This window comes from Neofelis nebulosa, chromosome 10 (assembly GCF_028018385.1).
Source record: "Neofelis nebulosa isolate mNeoNeb1 chromosome 10, mNeoNeb1.pri, whole genome shotgun sequence".
Lineage (NCBI taxonomy): Eukaryota > Metazoa > Chordata > Mammalia > Carnivora > Felidae > Neofelis > Neofelis nebulosa.
The window spans coordinates 87,200,152-87,219,871 of NC_080791.1; the positions used below are offsets into that span (position 1 = coordinate 87,200,152).

Consider the following 19,720-nt stretch of genomic DNA (forward strand, 5'->3'; position numbering starts at 1 on the left):
CTGACTGAGCTACCCAGGCCACACAACCCCCACCTCCCCTTTTATTTTATTTTATTTTTTTTAACTGAACGTGTATTTTTATTCATTTATGCAGCCTGGGACAAGCTAAAGCTAACTGGTCTGTTGAATGCCTGAAACAGGTCCTAAATTGTATCTTATCTCTGCCAGCAGGAACCAACTGAGAAATTACAGAGGAAATTGCTTGAACAGACCTGAGGCCAGGTTTTACTACCACCAGGGGGAGAGAGCACATTAAAAAAAGGAGAAACCAGTTGGCAACCTTTTCTAAATCTTCAGATTGCCCCTGCCCCACGCACTAAATTGGGATTCTGGGTCACAGCTTCTTAAGTATGTATTCTTTGAAACAACCACATGTCCATATTCTTAGAATTGTATTCTCTAAACCACATGCAGGGGCTTCTTCCAATAAGCAAAGTAATGAATTCACACCTAAAAGCATTCTAACTTATAACCTGATCACACAGGTATCCTCCTTAACGAGATATTTATTATATGTACCAAAGTTTTTTTTTTTTTTTATATATGTACCAAAGTTTTAAAATGATTACAAAATACCCAAATTTCGGGCAAAAACAAAACAAAACAAAACAAAACAAAACAAAAAAAACCCAGGCATGTATCTGGCAATGAATTATTGGTCCCTTACTTAGATCCTTCACCCTTTCAGAAGTACCTCAGCAGGGCACCCATGGATTCCCCAGTTGCAACTTCCCATTGACAACCCTCCCTTCCCTTCTTTTTTGGCCTTCACTCCATTTTCATAGCAAACTCTGTCCCTATCCTCCTGACCCAGAGTTACTTTGGAGGAGGCACCGATTTTCTTTCCATGGCCAGCCAGATGCCCTCCTAACCATGACCTCTAAACATTGCTCTCCTGGGCCAGATAAAGATTTGTTTTTGTTGTTGTTGTTTGTTATTTTTCAGAGAAGGATGCGTGAAAAATTCGACGCAAATACCATCGTGACATAATTTTAAGCATTAAAGTTTCAGGACCAAGTACTAAAATTCTTAACATGAATTAGTTTGTGTAATCTTCACAAAACTCTACGCCACAGGTGAGGGCACTCAGGCACAGAGCAATTAAGCAACTTGCTAAGCCTCAGAGCTCATCAACTGCGTGTCGTGGTTTGCACCCAGGTGGGCTAACTCCTGCTGGGGCGACGCTGAGTGGCGGTGGGATGGGAGTGCCGGCGCCGATCCGCGGCTCCCACACACAAATGCTCTCTACTTGGCTACCGCCCGCAACCCAGCACAACGGTGCAGTCCGGGGCGGGGGTGGGTGCGGTGGGGCGCCCGGGGCCGGGGCCGAACCTTTTCCGCCCCCGCGGGGCTGCAGGTTACGCGCAGCTCCTGCAGGCACGTGACCAGTGTCGAGCGGCGCGCAGCGGCCAAGGCGGGCCGGGCCTGGCAGGGGGCGGGGCCTGACGGGAGCTCCGCCCCGTCCCGGGCCAGTTAACTGGCGGCCGGGGCGCGGGCGCGCACTTCGCCGTGCAGCGATCGGAAGAGCTGGTGGCCTGGCTGCTACGGCCATGGCCACGGTGCGGGAGAAGGCGGCGGCTCTGAACTGTTCAGCTCTCCACAGCCCAGCGCAGAAGCCTCCAGGTAGGTGATGAAGACCCCTGTCCGGGACGTGTGGGGGTCACAGGGTGGGCTGGGGGGGCTCAGGATGCGGTTTTTGCGCGAGGCTGGCACGCCGCCGGGTCCAGCGGGCTCCACGCAGCTGTGCCCCCTCGGGCTAGTGCCCAGGCTTGTCGGCGAATTGGCTCCCTCTCTCGCGGGTGGGCTGTAGCCGGCCGACCCTGCCGTCCTCACAGCCCAGCTTTCTACTTAGTCCCCAACTTGAACTTTGTTGCGCGCTTTTCAGTGGCCAGCTGCGTGCCAGGCGCTCTCACTAGGTCTCCAGATAGGCTCCACGTCGTTACTCGTAGAAAGTTTATCTGGACTTGTATGGCTCTTTGCCTTCTGTCTCAGCCACAAGCCTCGGCTCCACAGTATGGCCAGGAACCGAGCGCCTCTCTTGCCCGCTCTGTTCTCCAGACTTCCTGGGCTCTGTTCAACGGGCAGGACCTTGGCAAAAAAATATTTGTTCGTTAAATTTTCTGGATAGGCAGTATTTCAGTGAATAGAAGTTTTGAACTTTTTTTGATGGCTACATGACATTAGGAGAGACGTTGATGAATTTCTGCCACCAGCTTAATCGTGGCTTGGCTTTGAGAGTAGTTTGCTTAGCCTCTTACTTTCTTTGAATGTCCAAACAAATGAATGGAATGGATGATAAGTTCTAAAAATCTGATCTTAGCATATTACAACTCAGTAAACAAACAAACCACAACAAACTATCCAGAGAACACTTGGCTCTTTTTTTTTTTTTTTTACTTTCTAGAGAAGTTACACCCCTACCCTCTTCTGCATCTGCTCTGTAGGGTGTTCTACAAATTGGTTCCCTATCTGACAAAAACTTTTCCTTTGGAAAATACCAACCAGTGAAACTGGCTCCTTCCTCAAGGTGACAGTAGTCAGTGAATTGACTTAGGTCAGATAGGTGCATCTCAGTGGCTCCAGTCTTGTGTTTGACTTATAATGACTAATGCCCCTTTTAATCTTCAAAATTCTAATGATAAATTGTGATGAGAACTACTTTAGGAATAATACTGACCTTATTCCCCAATTTAAAGGATTCAGATAAGCATATGATGGCTACATTCAGAATTTCTCTGTGTTTTACATTGTGAAAAGAGTTGTTTTATATTCATCACTTGAGAATTCAAAATCAAATCGTATTGGAAACAGACTTGGGAAATCTTTAGGCTTACTTTCTGAGAGAAAGAAATTGCCAAATTTTACATGATTAAAAACATGGCACCCTGTCTTCTCTAACAGCTGAAATACCAGTTCTGAGCTTTGGGCATTTGTGAACAGGTTCTTAGATGGCATAAGTGAACAAGTATTCAAAATTAAGTAGATGACTTTCAGAGGGAAGAGCTAAAGGGCTGGTTAGCAGATTTGAACACATGGAAAAGACCAGTGTCCTGCACAGCAGCACAGTGGGCAGAGAAAAGCCCACTGCCTTTTCTCATCTGTTTTGCTTGCTAGGGTTGGAACCCTACCTGTTAGCATTTGTTAATCCCTCTTCCACCCTTTAGTTGCCTTGTCACAGTCCCAGGGAACACAGTAATAGGAGCCTGTGCTTCTTGGTTCCTTGCTATTTCCTTTCTGTATGCTCAGGCAAGCAGCTTTCTACTCTTAGTTCTCTACCTATTAGTAACTCTTCCACACCTTAAAGGGGCTGTAACAACCAGGGACCTGGTTTAGGTAGAAGAAATAAATGCCATATGCTAACCTTCAGGACATACCTTAAAGATACTTGCCTTTTAATACAGACAAATAAGAAAGTGGTATGTTATCCTGTTTTCCTTTTATACTGTAACCCAATTCTCTGAATTCACCAGGTATCACTTTTCCAGGGAGCTCAAAGTACTTCCCATATGCTATCTCATTAATCTGTGTGAATTAAAGTAGGGGCCAGTGCCTACTTGTATTGATAGTTCTTTTAACGTATTTTAAAATTGTTCTTATTAGAAGAGATTTCTTTTACATTCTTTACCTGCTTGCAACCTTCTTAGAGGCAGTCTCTGTCTTCAGCATGACATCTCTAATACTAAATAAGAGGAAAACAAACTTTGAACTATCAAAACCAATATGCAGTAAAAATGTTGTATATTGGTATCAGTGTATAGCAGCAGGCTTTTCCCACTTAGTTACAGCTGCCTATTTTAATACCCCAAACTCGGTTGTCTACATTTATCTATTTTCATAAGGCTTTGGTTAATGTCCAATAGATGTAGTTCTTTTCCTTTGTCTTGAAAACTCTGTAATGTTTTTTTTTTTATTTTTTTTATTTATTTTTTTTTTTAAATTTTTTTTTTAACGTTTATTTATTTTTGAGACAGAGAGAGACAGAGCATGAATGGGGGAGGGTCAGAGAGAGGGAGACACAGAATCCGAAACAGGCTCCGGGCTCTGAGCTGTCAGCACAGGGGCCCGATGCGGGGCTCGAACTCACGGACCGCGAGATCGTGACCTGAGCCGAAGTCGGCGCTCAACCGACTGAGCCACCCAGGCGCCCCCTCTGTAATGTTTTAAAACCTCCTGAAAAAATTCTTAACATTATCTTAAATCCTAAATGACTTAGGATTTACATATTATTTTCTGATGAAGAGTTAAATCTTCTGGTATGTGACACATCTTGCCTTATCTGCTAACAGTCTTTATTTATTGAATACTGTTTGGAGCTTGACATCATCAGGTGAGGTGAATAGGTAAGGGATAAACTCTTTGAAGGTAGGAACTCTGTCCCCTTAGTTCAGAGGAAGGAAGAAGAAAGATACCTTCCTTTTTTACTTTTTAAATTTTTTAAATTTTAGAATAGACTTAATTTACAAAAAAGTCACGAAGTTAGTATATAGAGTTCCCATATGCTCTTTACTCATTTTCCCTTACTATTAACATCTTATATTAGAATTGTATATTTGTTGCAATTAATGAACGAGTGTTAATGCATTCTTATTATTAACTGAAGCCCATACTTTATTTAGAGTTCCTTAATTTTTGCTTATGGTTCTTTCTCTGTTCAGGGATCCCAATCAGGTTTTTCCATTACATTGAGTCCTTAGGCTCTTCTAGATTGTAAGTAACCGTTTCCCACTTTGTTTTGAAATATACATCTGTTACATGCTGGGTATTGACATATTGTCTCCTATGATCCTGATGGTAACAGAGATCAGTGCAACTAGGTCTCTTTTGCAACAGAAAAATAACCTTGTTTGCCCAAGATTGCATTATAGTAAATGATGGAGCCAAGAATAGAACCCAGGTATCTGGGACTCCAAAACTCATGCTTTTGTCTTACTCTTTGTATCCAGAGAAAGGAGGACTGTACGTCCTGCATTAACACAGGTTTTCATGTGTAACTAGTGTTCACTTAACCCACAGTTTCTGAACTTTGGGCACTATTGACATTTTCTTTGTTGTGGGGGTTGGCCTGTGTTTAGCAGTGTCCCTAGGCCCTCTACTCACTAAATGCCAGTAGCACCAACCCCTCCTTTGCTTGTGACAACCAAGAATGGCTCCAGACATTGCCAAGTATCCAGTTGGGGTAAAATCATCCACTAAGAACCACAGCATTAACTCTCTTTTCAAAGTTTTTAGTAGTTGGCAATCATCTACAAGTATTGAATAACCAAATGTATTTTGTGAGGCAGTTTATAAGGCAATTAAATAATTTAAACTTTTGCAAACTATAAGGACATTTGAAAAAAAAATAAGGCACTTACTTTTCACTGTTCAAGTTTGTGGAAAATTGCCTAACATGAGCTATCTGAATTGTTTTGTTTTGTTTTGTTTTGTTTTGTTTTGTTTCCCTGTGGGGTGGGGACAGTCTAATGCCTAGGAATAAAACGAGATCGTTACATGTTAATTTAGAAGTAGCATGTTTTGGGGGGTACCTGGGTGGCTCAGTTGGTTAAGTGTCAGATTTCTGCTCAGGTGATAACCTCGTGGTTTATGGGTTTGAGCCCCCAGTTGGCTCTGCACTGACTGTGGAGCCTAAAGCCTGGGTATTCTGCCCCTGCTCTCTTGTGCTCCCTCTGTGTCATTGTCTCTCAAAAATAAATAAACATAAAAAAAATTTTTAAAGCATGTTTTCATAATTGTGTTTACCTTGCATCAGGATCCAGTTTTGTAATGTATATATTGATCTTCTACGGAGTTCAGTAATCCTTCGAATTTGAAGTGATGATAGAATTTGTTTTTGCCTTTAAACAACACAAGCAGGGCCATGGTAGAGGTGCTGCACAGATCGTGGTTGAAGCTGATTATCCCTTTGTGACTTTTGAGTAAATGTAATTTCTTGACGTATCTGCCTTATGGCTTGATTTTTAGGGAATTATTGTAACAACTTGTTTATTTAGTGTATATTTATAGAAATGAAGATGATTATCAGTAGTATTACAAACATATCAGAGTTCAATATTAGAAATTTAACTTTTTTAGTCTTGGTAAATTCTTTTGGGTAGATTTCAAATACATGCAAAGAACAGGTCTTTGCCTTTGAAAAATAACTATTTTCAAACAAAAATGAATCTGCTTGAAAAGTGAATGTTAACTAGTCTAGATTTATATAGTGCTTAAGAGTATGTATAGTATATTATATATCTAGTTTAAAACAATTTCTGAGCCTCTTATTAGGCTCAGACATCTTCCAAAAAGCTTTGTATCTGATAAGGTCACATTTGTTCCTATGCTTCATTTCTTACCATATTTTATGTTGTGTTCAATGTCCATATCTAAGTGGAGATGGGGTAGAATTTCAATCTCTCAAATCCTATATTCAGCAGTTGAGACTGGAAACTAACCTTAAACACAGTGTTCCACTCTTGTATCAGTAAATGAAGAAACCGACCTATAGAGGTTAACTCTCTTATCCAAGGTTATCACAGCTGATCTCTAGACTCTTTGATCCTTTGGTCATGATGCTTTTAGAACATGCTTGACCAAATTTAAATTAAATAAGGAAGTTTCAAGGATGCAGATAGTGATGAATTTTAAAGAAATGTCTAGCTCATATGCTAGTGAGGGCTGGAGACAGGCTGTAATTCTGATTGCTAGATTTACAAAGCATTCATTGTATACTTCTGGTCTCTTGAATTCTGGTTGGAAGTTGCAGTAATTTGTCTTACTGGGCCATGGTCTGCTATACCAATATTCATTTCAGCTCTTAGATGATGATAAATAAGTTTCAAACCAGCATGTGGGGGACCTGTGTTCAACTGGTGAAGTCAGCATTAACAAAACAGGTTATCCTGGTGTGGGTTTTGGCACATTTACTTGTCAAGTCCAGGGTATATTATGTATTAAAGTATCTGTATGAACATGAGCTACTTTGGGTCTGTGGGTGGTGATGCTTGAGGGGAAATATCCCAGGATGCAATGGTAGGGAATTAATGGTCAGTGAGAACAGAGGGGACCTGAAAGGGCTGAATTGTATCATGCCTGGAGGACTCTGGAAACATTGTGTGGTTCATAGGTGCCTAGTATCCTGCTCTAACCTGTTCTTTAATCTTTTATACTGTGTTATCCAACCTGCAAAACTTCCTGATTTCCCATATTTAAGCAGCAAGTTAATATGGGGAAATTTATTCTTAACTCCCCGGTTGAAGATTAGCCTTTTCCATGTCGCTGAAACTGAGTGTCCCCTCCCTCCCACTCCATTCTGTGGTCTTGTTGATCTCAAATTAGTGACTCAGCCTTATTTTTTAGGATTTGTATACTTACCTACTTGTAGTTCAACTGTTAAGACTGATGTGTTTCAGATTTAACATTATTACCCAGAAGTCTATTTCAATCTACTTGAAAAGCACTCTGATCTCTACAAGTTCAAATCTTATTTTCCTTTCCTGTCCTACTCCTGCATACTGTGACTAGTATATATTATGGAATTTATGATATCCTCTATTTTAGGACTAATGAATACTGTATTTATTTAATGACTACTGTTTTTAAATATTTTTTAAATCTTTGTTTATTTTTGAGAGCAAGCACAAACGGGGGAGGGGCAGAAGGGGGAAGGGGAGACACAGAATCTGAAGCAGGCTCCAGGCTCTGAAATGTCAGCACGGAGCCCAGTGTGGGGCTCGAACCCATAAACTGTGAGGTCATGACCTGAGCTGAAGTCAGACGCTTAACCAACTGAGCTACTCAGGTACCCCTTGAATTTTGTTTTTATTTTTATTATTTTTTAAATGTTTGTTTTTGAGAGAGAGAGTGCACGCGCAAGCATGGAAGGGGCAGAGAGAGAGGAAAGGGAATCCCAAACAGGCTCCACACTGAATGTGGAGCCCGACCAACTTGGGGCTTGATCTCATGACTGTGAGATCATGACCTAAGCGGAAATCAAGAGTGGGATACTTAACCGACTGAGCCACCCAGGCGCTCCTCTGAAGTATCTTGAATTTTAAAATATAAAAACAGTATTGCTGATTATTTTAAATGAACATTAAAGTAATTGGTAGATAGTTGAATTACCCATCTACTTTTGGTATTGGAAATATACAAATAAACAGTAAAGGGCTTTGTGTGTATGTTAGTAACTTAAATAGTGAAGATGTTCAAATTTCTAGTAGCTACAAAATGGCACTGCAAGTGGATACAGTGTGATGGTTCACTGTGGTTCTTTTATGTATTATAATACAAAAGACAAATTCCAGATGACCCACTTAAAATTTATGACCCTAGTGCATTAAGTGGAGTTTTAATGTCTTTCAGGAACTTATCTTTGCTTTCATCTTATACCTTCTATTTTATCTAAACATGCAGGAAGATAATTTCAGGTAGCAGTTTCTGTAATTATAATTCTCTTATTCCTTAGAGTTGTAGTGATACAGAGTTTTCCTTTTTACATGACCTTAAGGGAAGTAGTAAGTTTTCAACTTCTCTGTCAGAGAATCCTAAAAATAAAGGAAGTGATCCACTTAACAAAAATAGAGGCTTAAAAATTAGAACCACTGAATATTCAGAGCATCATTGAAAATTGTAACACATAAAAAGGCACAGTCTGTGTTTATATAAAAAGAGAGCAAGCCACCCAGCCACCAAGTTTATGATTAGCTAGACTCTGTTCCATCAGCTTATTAAACGAAGGTCTGTGTTTTCCTTTTTATTGTTTCTCCTTTTCTTTGTAGTTTTGCCAAATATCAGTTTATTAAAATCAGGAAAAACATGATAAATCTTTGAAAGCATGTTTTCTGTTTCCTGTCTTGCTGAAACCTTGCTTTATCTCTGTGCTTTTCCTATCTTTGTGGTAGGTTGTAAGCTCCTATCAGGCAGGAACCAGTTTTCCCTGTTACAAAGTGCTTAACTCCTAAGCCTGCATAGTAGGAAGCTTTAAAAATATTAGTTTAGGGGCGCCTGGGTGGCTTAGTCGGTTAAGCGTCCGACTTCGGCTCAGGTCATGAACTCACAGTCCGTGAGTTCGAGCCCCGAGTCGGGCTCTGGGCTGATGGCTCAGAGCCTGGAGCCTGCTTCTGATTCTGTGTCTCCCTCTCTCTCTGCCCCTCCCCCGTTCATGCTCTGTCTCTCTCTGTCTCAAAAATAAATAAACGTTCAAAAAAATTTATAAAAAAAAATATTAGTTTATTCCAACTGCTGTGTGTATGTATGTCTATAATTATACATCTATTTACTGATAAGTGCTTTAAAATCATATAGACCATGAACCAAATTCCAATACCATCTCTTACAGTATAATGTTTGGAAGTTACATTTAACCTCTGCGAATCTATTTTGCTTCTCTAAGATTATATCTACCTCATACGGTTGCTAATGTTGTAATGTAATTCATAAGGCACTTAATAGAGTTCCTTACACATAATTGGTAACTGCCACAAGGTCCTACTTGATACCCCACCCCAAAGACCATTTCCACTCTCCTCTGATCTCATTTCCTACTGTTCTTTCCCTGGCTACCCACCTTGGGCATGCTGGCCTTGTTCCTCCTCTCCTGGCCAAACACGCTCGGTTTCTAGAGCCTTTGCTCTTTCTGTTCTCTTTCCCCAAATATCTCCACAGCTTGCTTCCTGGTTTTACTCCAGCTTCTGCTCAGAAATCACCTTGTCAGATCTTTCCTGACATCCATCTGAAATAGTGTTCTTTCCTCACCAGGCTTTTTTTCTTGTTAGCATTCATATAACATGTACATATTGTCTGTATCTTCCCACAAAGTATAAGTCCATGTAAACAGGGATTTGATTTTCCTCACCTTTGTATCCTAGCATGTAGGACAGCGTTCAGCATATAGTAGGCACTACATTTTAAATGAGTTGCTACTAATTAAAATTTCAGTAATAAGCTGACCTCATAATTGTTCCTTAGTAATAACTTTGGAAATTGCTACTTTTTTAAAGTTTATTTTACTTATTTTTGAGAGAGGGAAGAGAGGGAGGGGCAGAGAGAGAGAGAGAGAGAGAGAGAGAGAGAGAATATCCCAGGCAGGCTCCATGCCACCAGCGCAGAGCCTGACGTGGAGCTTGAACTCACGAACCCGTGAGATCATTACTTGAGCTGAAACCAAGAGTTGGATGTTTAACCGACTGAGCCACCCAGGCTCCCCTGAAATGGCTCCTTTTTTTTTTTAATGTTTATTTTTTTTTATTAAAAAAAATTTTTTTTTTAATGTTTATTTTTGACAGAGAGAGACAGAGCATGAGCGTGGGAGGGGCAGAGAGAGAGAGGGAGACACAGAATCTGAAGCAGGCTCCAGGCTCTGAGCTGTCAGCAAAGAGCCTGACACAGGGCTCGAACCCACGGACAGCATGATCATGACCTGAGCTGAAGTCGGACGTTTAACCGACTGAGCCACCCAGGTGACCCTGAAATGGCTATTTTTTGTTTAAGGATTGCTTAGACCTTATTATAAATGAACAAGGTTACTCTGCGTTTTTCCCACTCCAGGTTTCAGCGTGGCCCAGAAACCATTCGGAGCCACCTATGTGTGGAGCAGCATTATAAACACTCTTCAAACACAGGTGGAGGTGAAAAAACGAAGACACCATTTAAAAAGACACAATGACTGCTTTGTTGGTTCAGAAGCTGTGGATGTCATTTTTTCTCACCTAATTCAGAATAAATATTTTGGTGATGTAGATATTCCTCGGGCCAAAGTGGTAAGAGTGTGTCAAGCACTTATGGACTACAAAGTATTTGAAGCAGTTCCAACCAAAGTCTTTGGAAAAGATAAAAAACCTACATTTGAAGATAGTAGTTGCAGCCTTTATAGATTCACAACCATACCTAACCAAGACAGTCAATTAGGCAAAGAGAATAAACTATGTTCACCTTCCAGGTTAGTATATAATGTTAGATTATCCTGGGGGTATTGGCAGGATATCATCTACTTTTTAGCAACAGGCTGAATGATTTTATATTATTTTGGAAACCGTAAATGAGGCTAAAATCTGGGTCTGTGGGTAAATTTGATAAAATACAGTGAACTTTTGTTTATTCAGTATCTCCTGGAATTCTTGCTTGTTCATATTTTATATTTAGCAGAAACAATCAACAAACTTTGATTTTTTCTGCTTCAAGTTACAATTATAGCGTAAAAGTATGTTAGTTTATGCACAAAGTGGTATGAGAACAGAAAATGTGAAGGTGGGCAGGGAAGTTATCACTAGAATCTAGGAAATGGCAGATGTGAAGTATGAAAGGCATGTGGGACCCATAGTGCGGAGAGTTTCATATGACTTGAGTTTGCAATCGATCATACAGATGTTGGGGAGGCCACAAAAAAATGACATTATATTTTAGAAAGGTCATCCTGGTGGCCATCTGGACATCCTAATGGGGAGAGCTAGTTAGGAATCTATTGCAGTCTATAGACGGTGGTGAAGTGGGGATTGTGGTGAAGAGGGAATCAATTAAAGGGAGACTGGGGGACAGAATTGTAGAACCCAGTGACTGAAATGGATGAATGTGATAAGTACATAATTAACTTATTTGTCATGAAGTAAAATGTTTCCCTTTTATTTCCTTGAGCTAAACTGTGTAGAGGGGACCATGCAACTGAAGCCTTATAATTCAGATCTGACCCAAAGAGTTTTAGTCTTCCCGACTTTCAATTATTTTTAGTGTATTGTGTATCAGATATTGTGTATTTTTAATGTCTTTAGTGTATCAAATATTTTAATGTATTAACTTTCAAAACTTTATATTTAAAAGATGATAAAATTACCTCTAAATATAGGAAGGAGATATGAGGGTGAGATAGGGCAAAATCCCTGCTTTCCAGATACAGGTCCACATACTTTATCTGAAACCTTTGGGGCTATATGCATTTAGCAATTTGGAGCTTTGGAGATCTTAAAAAGATACTTTTGTATATAGACCATATGTTTGATAACAGTCCTGGAGGGATCCTGGGCAGCATCTGGTAACCGAACGTATTAGTATTTCTTCAGTAAACAAAATACTCCTCTAACTGGGAGAAGGAAAGGCTATGATAGTCTCAGGTTAGCTTTTGCCATCATATGAGTTCTGAATAAACTTTAGATTTTTCACAGCTTTTTGGGTTTGAGAATTGTGGGTAAAGGATTATCAGCTCTGTATTTGGAAAATGATGAGCACTATCCACCCCAGAAATAGACATAACTGATAAAAAACAGCATAATAAAGTTTGATTACGTTCTAAAATAGGAGACCAAAATTTTAATCATCAAATTACTTAAATCTAAATGTTCAGGGGTGCCTGGGTGGCTCAGTTGGTTAAGCGTCCGACTTCGGCTCAGGTCATGATCTCGCGGTTTGTGAGTTCCAGCCCCATGTCGGGCTCTGTGCTGACAGCTCAGAGCCTGGAGCCTGCTTTGGATTCTGTGTCTCCGTCTCTCTCTGCCCCTCCCCCACTTGTGCTCTGTCTCTCTCTATCAAAAATAAAATGTAAAAAAAAATTTTTTTTAAAAATCTAAATGTTCAAAGGAGAATTTAGAGTGTGTATATTTAGACTTGAGAAAGAAGGTGCATGTTTTTGTATTCTGTTGTTAGAATTTGCATTTGTTTTGTTTTTGTTCTGAACTAAATAAACTTTGTAGAAACTCTTAGCTTTCTAACAGTAAGATATTTCTCTGGGCTTACTACTAAACATTAATTTAAAAAAATTCATTTTAGGTATTCAGATGCATTATTTAAGTCGTCTGATTCCAAATCGGCAAGTTTAGAGGATCTCTGGGAAAATCTGAGTTTAAAGCCTGCTAACTACCCTCACATAAACATGTCTACAACCTTGTCTCCACAAGGTAAGTAAAGATGATACAAGCAAGAAATACAGAAGACCAACTTCAGATAAAGTTAGTTATTTAAAACTTTTCAGTCTTAACCTTTATTAGAATTTAAATATTCAAACCACAGAGAAAGAGCACACTGTGTATTAAAGCTGTTTATATTAAGTTTTAACAGAGGTCTATTATCTTTAACAAATAGATCAGTGTTGCAATTCTTGAACACTGACTTTTGTCCTATCAGCTGGCAGAGGTTCAAATCTGCAGTGTTTTGCGTGCAGATTTTTATTTATTTAAAATATGCTCTCAGATATTTCTTTCTCTAACATTTTATTAGGCTAAATAAAATTTTGAAAATTACATTATTAATGTTTAACATTAACAGAACTCTTATGTTCTTCCTGGTCTTTGGCAAAGGATTGTAGACTCATGACCGATTTCCACCTTCCCTCCCCCATCCTAGTTGTGGAAACCCTGAGTGGAATAATCTGCAGCCAATAGTTTCAAACCAGTTTTCAGATTGAATAATGAATCATTCTTTCTTCCAAAGTCCTTATTAACATGTTATATGACTTGATCTCTTATCTCTGCCATATTGCTTTTTACAGTACAAGAATGAAAAGAATTCCTGTTGTCCAAGTCTGTTCTCCTACACTTTAAACAAATCTTGAATTGTTTTTATTTTTTCATAAGAAACCACTTCATAAGATTGACTTTTTTCCCTTTCCTTTTTTTTTTTTTTTTTTTTTTTTTTTTGCCACAAACTTCTACCTTAGACTTGCCTAGACAAATACTGTGGTGAGCATTTAATAAATATTGTTACTTTTTACCTTGTCATTTTTCCTGTGTAGTTATTAATGAAGTATGGCAAGAAGAAACAATTGGACGTCTGCTGCAGCTTGTAGACCTTCCACTTCTTGACTCTTTACTCAAACAGCAAGAGGTTGTATCTAAAGTTCCTCAGCCTAAGAGGCAACCTGACTTGATCAACAACAGTAACTATCTGGATCGAGGGATTCTCAAGGCTTATAGTGACTCTCAGTATGTGGAAATACATCCATCTAATAATTTGAGTGTGTTTTTAGGAAGATTATAGATAATGGTTTGAAGATAATCCTTTGAGTTCTGTCCACAGGATCAGAGAGATGCATTAGTCAATTGATAATTATCAGTACTTGGGAAAGTGAAGAACAAAATTACCTTGGTCAAAATTAGAAACAGATTTAATTTTCAATATTTTTTATATTCATTTTTGTTTCACACATACCTTCACTTGCACATCAAGTGAAGAAGATGATTATGTTCCATCTTCTCTCTGTTAAAATGTAGGGCAGCACTGGGGGTTGTATGGAAACCAATTTGACAATAAGTTTCATATTAGGAAAAAATAAAAGGAAAAAAAATAAATGGAATAACACAGTATAAAAAAAATTTTTTAAATGTAGGGCTCTCTGGTCTTCAAAGGGCTTGGAACAAAATTAACAGATTTGGCAAATTCTCAGAATCCTTTGCCTACCTATATTTTTATACTTCTCCAGAATATCTTGAATATGTATTTTTAATTGTTTTGTTAAAGAAATATAATGAAAGTAACTCTTGTTCTCATATCTGACCATCATTCTTCCAAATATAAATCTTAAGGTATGAAGGCTTCACTTCAGGTGCTAAGGGAAATATGATTTTTTTTTCCTTAAGGAAGAGTTCTGTATTCCTTATAACTTTGAAACTCTTCTCCTAAGTAAAACTATCACGTTAAAATCTTGTATTTTTTTGTTTCTTATAGCTTATTTAATTTTTAATTATTTTTGCCTTAGCAGATAGCATTCAGTAGTTAGGGAGATAGAAATGTTTCAAAGGAATGCAACTTACATTTTCAGTACTTCATAAGTTCTACAGTCCAATGAACTATTAACAATTGAATGTCAAAAGGTAGTTTAAAACCTTATGCAAAAAGCAGTTAATCCCAACATACTAGTTATTGACTCTGTGTATACAATAGGAGGCTTATTAATCAATAAGAATTTTAGAGTTAAAAAAGATTAAATCCTACATAATTCTTTAAAAAAAAAAAGAATTTAAATCCTATTTCTACAATCTAAAGTAACATGAAAACATTTTTTATTTTATTTTATTTTGGGAGAGAGCGAGCACGTGGGACAGAGGGGGAGAGAGAGAATCCCAAGCAGGCTCCACACTGTCAGTGTGAGATCATGACCTGAGCCAAAATCAAGAGTCAGCTGCTTAACCAACTGAGCTACCCAAGTGCCCCTGAAAACATTTTATAATTACCTTAAATTTTAAATACAGAGTTAGAAACTGTGTTAAAAATTACCTTAAAGGGGCGCCTGGGTGGCTCAGTTGGTTAAGCGTCCAACTCTTGGTTTCGGCTCAGGTCATGATCTCATGGTTCATGGGTTCAAGCCCCACGTCAGGATCTGTGCTGACAGCATGGAGCCTGCCTGGGATTGTCTCCCTCTCTCTCTGCCCCTCCCCTGCGCGCGCTCTCTCTCTCTCTCTCTCTCTCTCTCTCAAAAATAAACATTAAAAAAAAAAAAAAATGACCTTAAAGATCATCTAGCTGCATCTTACCATTAACTTGATGAAGCTGATGCCCAGAAGGGTGACATGACCTGTCCGATATAGTGCACCTGAGTGGTGACAGAATTAGTTGTCCTGAGTTCATGGCAGTGGAGTGCATGATTTTTTAAAAACTGTATATAAAATACATATGTACATTAACAAGTTGAATATTAAAAGCTATTCATTCTATTTTTTGAACTGTAGCATTTTTCTGAAGTTACCCAGCTGGCATTTTATTAGAAGTAGAAATTAATATTTAATTATTTTGAAACCCTACCTTATCTTCCTCTATTCTCTCCTAGCCAAGGTGTGAGATGATTGATCACACACAGAGCCGTGGGACCCTGAGCATGTAACTCAGAGTTTCTGGGCCTCTGTCATAAATTTCAAGAGTAGACTTTGAATTTTGATGTCCTTCTTAGTTTGTATTGTAGTGGATAGCTTCTGTTTTCCCTTCAAAAAAAAAAAAAAGAAAAAGAGAGAAGACCTATTAAGCCAAGCTTTTGGTCTGTGATACATGATCTACCAATATTTTAAAAAGAATTACATGTATCTTTAAGGGTATAGAAATCTATCTTCATGGCAGACTTGAGATAGGTAGTCAGTACTGTGTGTACATTTGTTGCTTTTTTGCTTTTTAAAATAAAATAATTCTTTTTTCCCCATAGGGAAGATGAATGGCTGTCTGCAGCAACTGACTGCTTAGAATACCTTCCTGATCAGATGGTGGTGGACATAAGCAGAAACTTTCCTGAGCAACCAGATAGGATAGACCTAGTGAAAGAACTTCTGTTTGATGCCATTGGCAAATATTACAGTAGTAGGGAACCTCTGTTAAATCATTTATCTGATGTTCATAATGGCATTGCAGAACTCTTAGGTAAGTAAGAGCTTACTGGATCCTGGAATGTGTCTTTTGGAAAAAACAGGAAGAAGTTAATTATCCTCAGAATTAACCAAAATGGCACTACTTCAAGCTGGGAGTGGATCTGGATTAATCCATGGAAAGTATGTTTATTCCAAAACTTCTAGGGCTGATTTGGAAAGAGGCTTTAATAAGCTGTAAAGTTACGCAGGAACTTCTGTTGGCACAGGAGAATGCTACCCTCATTCACTGGAAGTTTAATAAGTACAGCGTGGTAGTTCTCTTCTGTAGAAAGCACACCAACATCACCACTCTTCCCACTCCATTCTCTTCAAAATGGCAGACACTCTGTCCCTCTACCAATGAGCCAGACTGTTCCTCATGGTTTGTTGAAAACAAATCGGGGGTTTCAGAGAATCCTGTCTATTTTTCTCAGGTAGAGTTGGATACATCAGTACTTTACACATAGTGTACACTTGAAATGTATTGAATTAATGAAAAGCAGGCTGGGAATTTATTTTCAAAGCCAAGAATTTGATACAACATCCTAAGATTGTTAATTTTTTTTTTTTTTTTAAATTTTTTTTTTTCAACGTTTTTTATTTATTTTTGGGACAGAGAGAGACAAAGCATGAACGGGGGAGGGGCAGAGAGAGAGGGAGACACAGAATCGGAAACAGGCTCCAGGCTCCGAGCCATCAGCCCAGAGCCTGACGCGGGGCTCGAACTCACGGACCGTGAGATCGTGACCTGGCTGAAGTCGGAGGCTTAACCGACTGCGCCACCCAGGCGCCCCCTAAGATTGTTAATTTTGACAAGGATTTAGTGAATGAGTTGTCAATTTGAGAACAGGCTGTCTTGAAGGTTGGTATTGGTCATTTATTGTAATTCCTCGTCTTTTTGTTTTGTTTTGCTTTTGAAAATAGTTTTGAATAAGTTTACTGTTTAACTTAAGCTTTAACTTGAATTTTGTTCCTTTAATAGTCCCTTTTGGTCAAAATTAAAAGCCGTTTTTTCTTTTGGCTGAAGTGAATGGGAAGACTGAAATAGCATTAGAAGCTACTCAGCTCTTTCTAAAGCTTTTGGATTCCCAAAATAGAGAAGAATTTAGAAGACTACTGTATTTCATGGCTGTTGCAGCACATCCTTCTGAATTTAAATTACAGAAAGAAGTAAGTCTTGCGTCTAAATGTTAATTGCATTCAGTAGCCTTAATACTTACAGGATGCACATGTCAGATTATTTTACATTGGCACCAAGTATGCTGAAATGAATAGCTATTAATACTTAATATTGCCTTTTATATTAAATTTAGTTCAAATATACACTATTGGGTGTGTTTTGTTTTATTTTTATAGAGCGACAACCGAATGGTTGTGAAAAGGATATTCTCAAAAGCTATTGTTGACAATAAAAATTTATCCAAAGGCAAAACTGATCTTCTGGTACTCTTTTTAATGGATCATCAAAAAGATGTTTTTAAGGTAAAATTCTGAAAGTAGTTAAATTGAGCTTATGTAATAGATCACTAGATTGCAATGCATTTGAATAATGTCCCATGTCCCTCCTCTTTTTTTTTTTTTTTTTTTTTTTAAGATTCCAGGAACTCTACATAAAATTGTTAGTGTTAAGCTCATGGCCATTCAGAAAGGAAGAGATCCAAATAGAGATACAGGTAATCTGAGAAATAGTATTTTCATGATCTTTCAAAGCTAAATTCCTAGTATTTATTTGAAAGTCTTGCTGTAAGTAGTTGCACTTTAATTTCAATTAAACTTTAAACTCCTTGGAGTTACCCAGACTTGGCAGAGACCCTCCTTATGTCAAAAAGTAACTTGACCTGGGGAGCCTGGGTGGCTCAGTCAGTCAGTCAAGCGTCTTACTCTTGACTTAGGCTGGGGTCATGATCTCGTGGTTTGTGAGTTCGAGCCCTGTATCAGGCTCTGTGCTGACAGCACGGAGCTTGCTTGGGATTCTCTGCCTCTGTCTCCTTGCCCCTTCATGACTTGTGCTCGCTCGCTCTCTCTCTCTCTCTCTCTCAAAAATAAACTTAAAAAAAAAAAAAAAAAAGTAACCAGGGTTAGAAAGTCAGCAGTGCTTAGCATCTTCATTGCATTTTAAAAACTGGGGAATAAAAATAGAAATGTGAAAATATTATTTTTTTAGTTAAATCTGAGGAATAGATTCATTAATTGAACTTTTTACTTTTAAACTTGAAGGATATATATATTGCCAGAGAATTGATCAAAGTGATTATTCTGACTATACACAGAAGACAACTAAGGATGAACTAATGAATTTACTAAAAACTATTGATGAGGATTCAAAACTATCTGCCAAAGAGAAGAAAAAATTGCTAGGTCAGTTCTACAAGTGTCATCCAGACATCTTTATTGAGTATTTTGGAGACTGAGTTTTTTAATGTCTGTGTATAAATTATGTATTTTAAGAATAAATTATGTATCCCAAATACCTAATCACATTTGTAATCTTGGGTGTTCTAAATATGAAATTGTACTTAATAAAATGTTTTTTGTATAAACTGAGTCTTAGATGGTGTATTGCTGTTAAGTATTGACCTGTTTAGGGTGAGTTGATTTATAATTACTCTGCCCAATACTTTATAGAACATCATAGGAATATAATGATATGACATTGCAGTGTTTACATAACAGTATTAAATAGTAAGGAAGTCTAATTAACAGTTAATAGGACTGTGGTTTTTACCTTGAAAGGTACTCCTTAAAGATATAAAATAGAAATTCAGGCTATGATAAAATGAATTTGGTAATTACCACAAACAGTAGACAAGTCAGAAATTGAACTGTCCTAATAATGATTTTGAAAACTTCATCTTTTTAAGTTTATTGTGGAAAACTTCAAACATATATAAAAATGGGGGAGAATGGAATAATAGAATAACTTCCACATACTCATTATCCAGTTTCAACAATTGCCAACTGATGGCCAATCTCATTTAATCTATACCCCCATGCATTCTTTGCTCCCACCCCAGCAAACTTCAGACATACCATTTCATGTATAAAAGTTCAGAATGTGTAGCTAAAACAGGACATTAAAAAAACTAACCACAGTATCATTATTATATACACACAAACCCACAATTCCTTAATACCATCAAATATGCATTCAGTAGTCACATTTTCTGATCTCACATGATTTTGACAGTTTATTCAAATAGGGATCCATTAAAGTCCATAAATTGCAATTGATTAATGAGCTTTGTAAGTCTCTTAATTTATATGTTCTTTTGAATCTTTCCGTTTCTCCTCGCGCTGGGTTCTATGCTGACAGCTCAGAGGCCTGGAGCCTGCTTCGGATTCTGTGTCTCCCTCTGCCCTCCCCTGCTTGTACTCTGTCTTGTCTGTAAAAAATAAACATTAAATAAAATGAAACTAAATTTTATCTA

At 38.2% G+C, this 19,720-nt stretch overlaps 1 protein-coding gene across 1 annotated transcript; it reads left to right on the forward strand.

The window, feature by feature from the left end:
* Window positions 1-1,515: 1,515 nt before the first annotated feature.
* Window positions 1,516-18,836, forward strand: DEPDC7 (DEP domain containing 7). Its single transcript, XM_058688571.1, has 9 exons — window positions 1,516-1,623; window positions 10,528-10,918; window positions 12,736-12,863; window positions 13,697-13,886; window positions 16,094-16,305; window positions 17,320-17,462; window positions 17,649-17,774; window positions 17,887-17,965; window positions 18,510-18,836. Exons 1-9 carry the CDS (start codon window positions 1,551-1,553, stop codon window positions 18,701-18,703), a joined length of 1,536 nt encoding a protein of 511 aa, XP_058544554.1. The 5' UTR covers window positions 1,516-1,550; the 3' UTR covers window positions 18,704-18,836.
* The last annotated feature ends 884 nt before the right edge of the window (window positions 18,837-19,720 follow it).

Coding starts and splice junctions, on each gene's coding strand:
- DEPDC7 (XM_058688571.1), top strand. CDS start 1,551: ATGGCCACGGTGCGGGAGAAGGCGGCGGCTCTGAACTGTTCAGCTCTC. Junction 1,624..10,527: donor CCCAGCGCAGAAGCCTCCAG/GTAGGTGATGAA, acceptor TTCCCACTCCAG/GTTTCAGCGTGGCCCAGAAA. Junction 17,775..17,886: donor ATCAAAAAGATGTTTTTAAG/GTAAAATTCTGA, acceptor TTTTTTTTTAAG/ATTCCAGGAACTCTACATAA.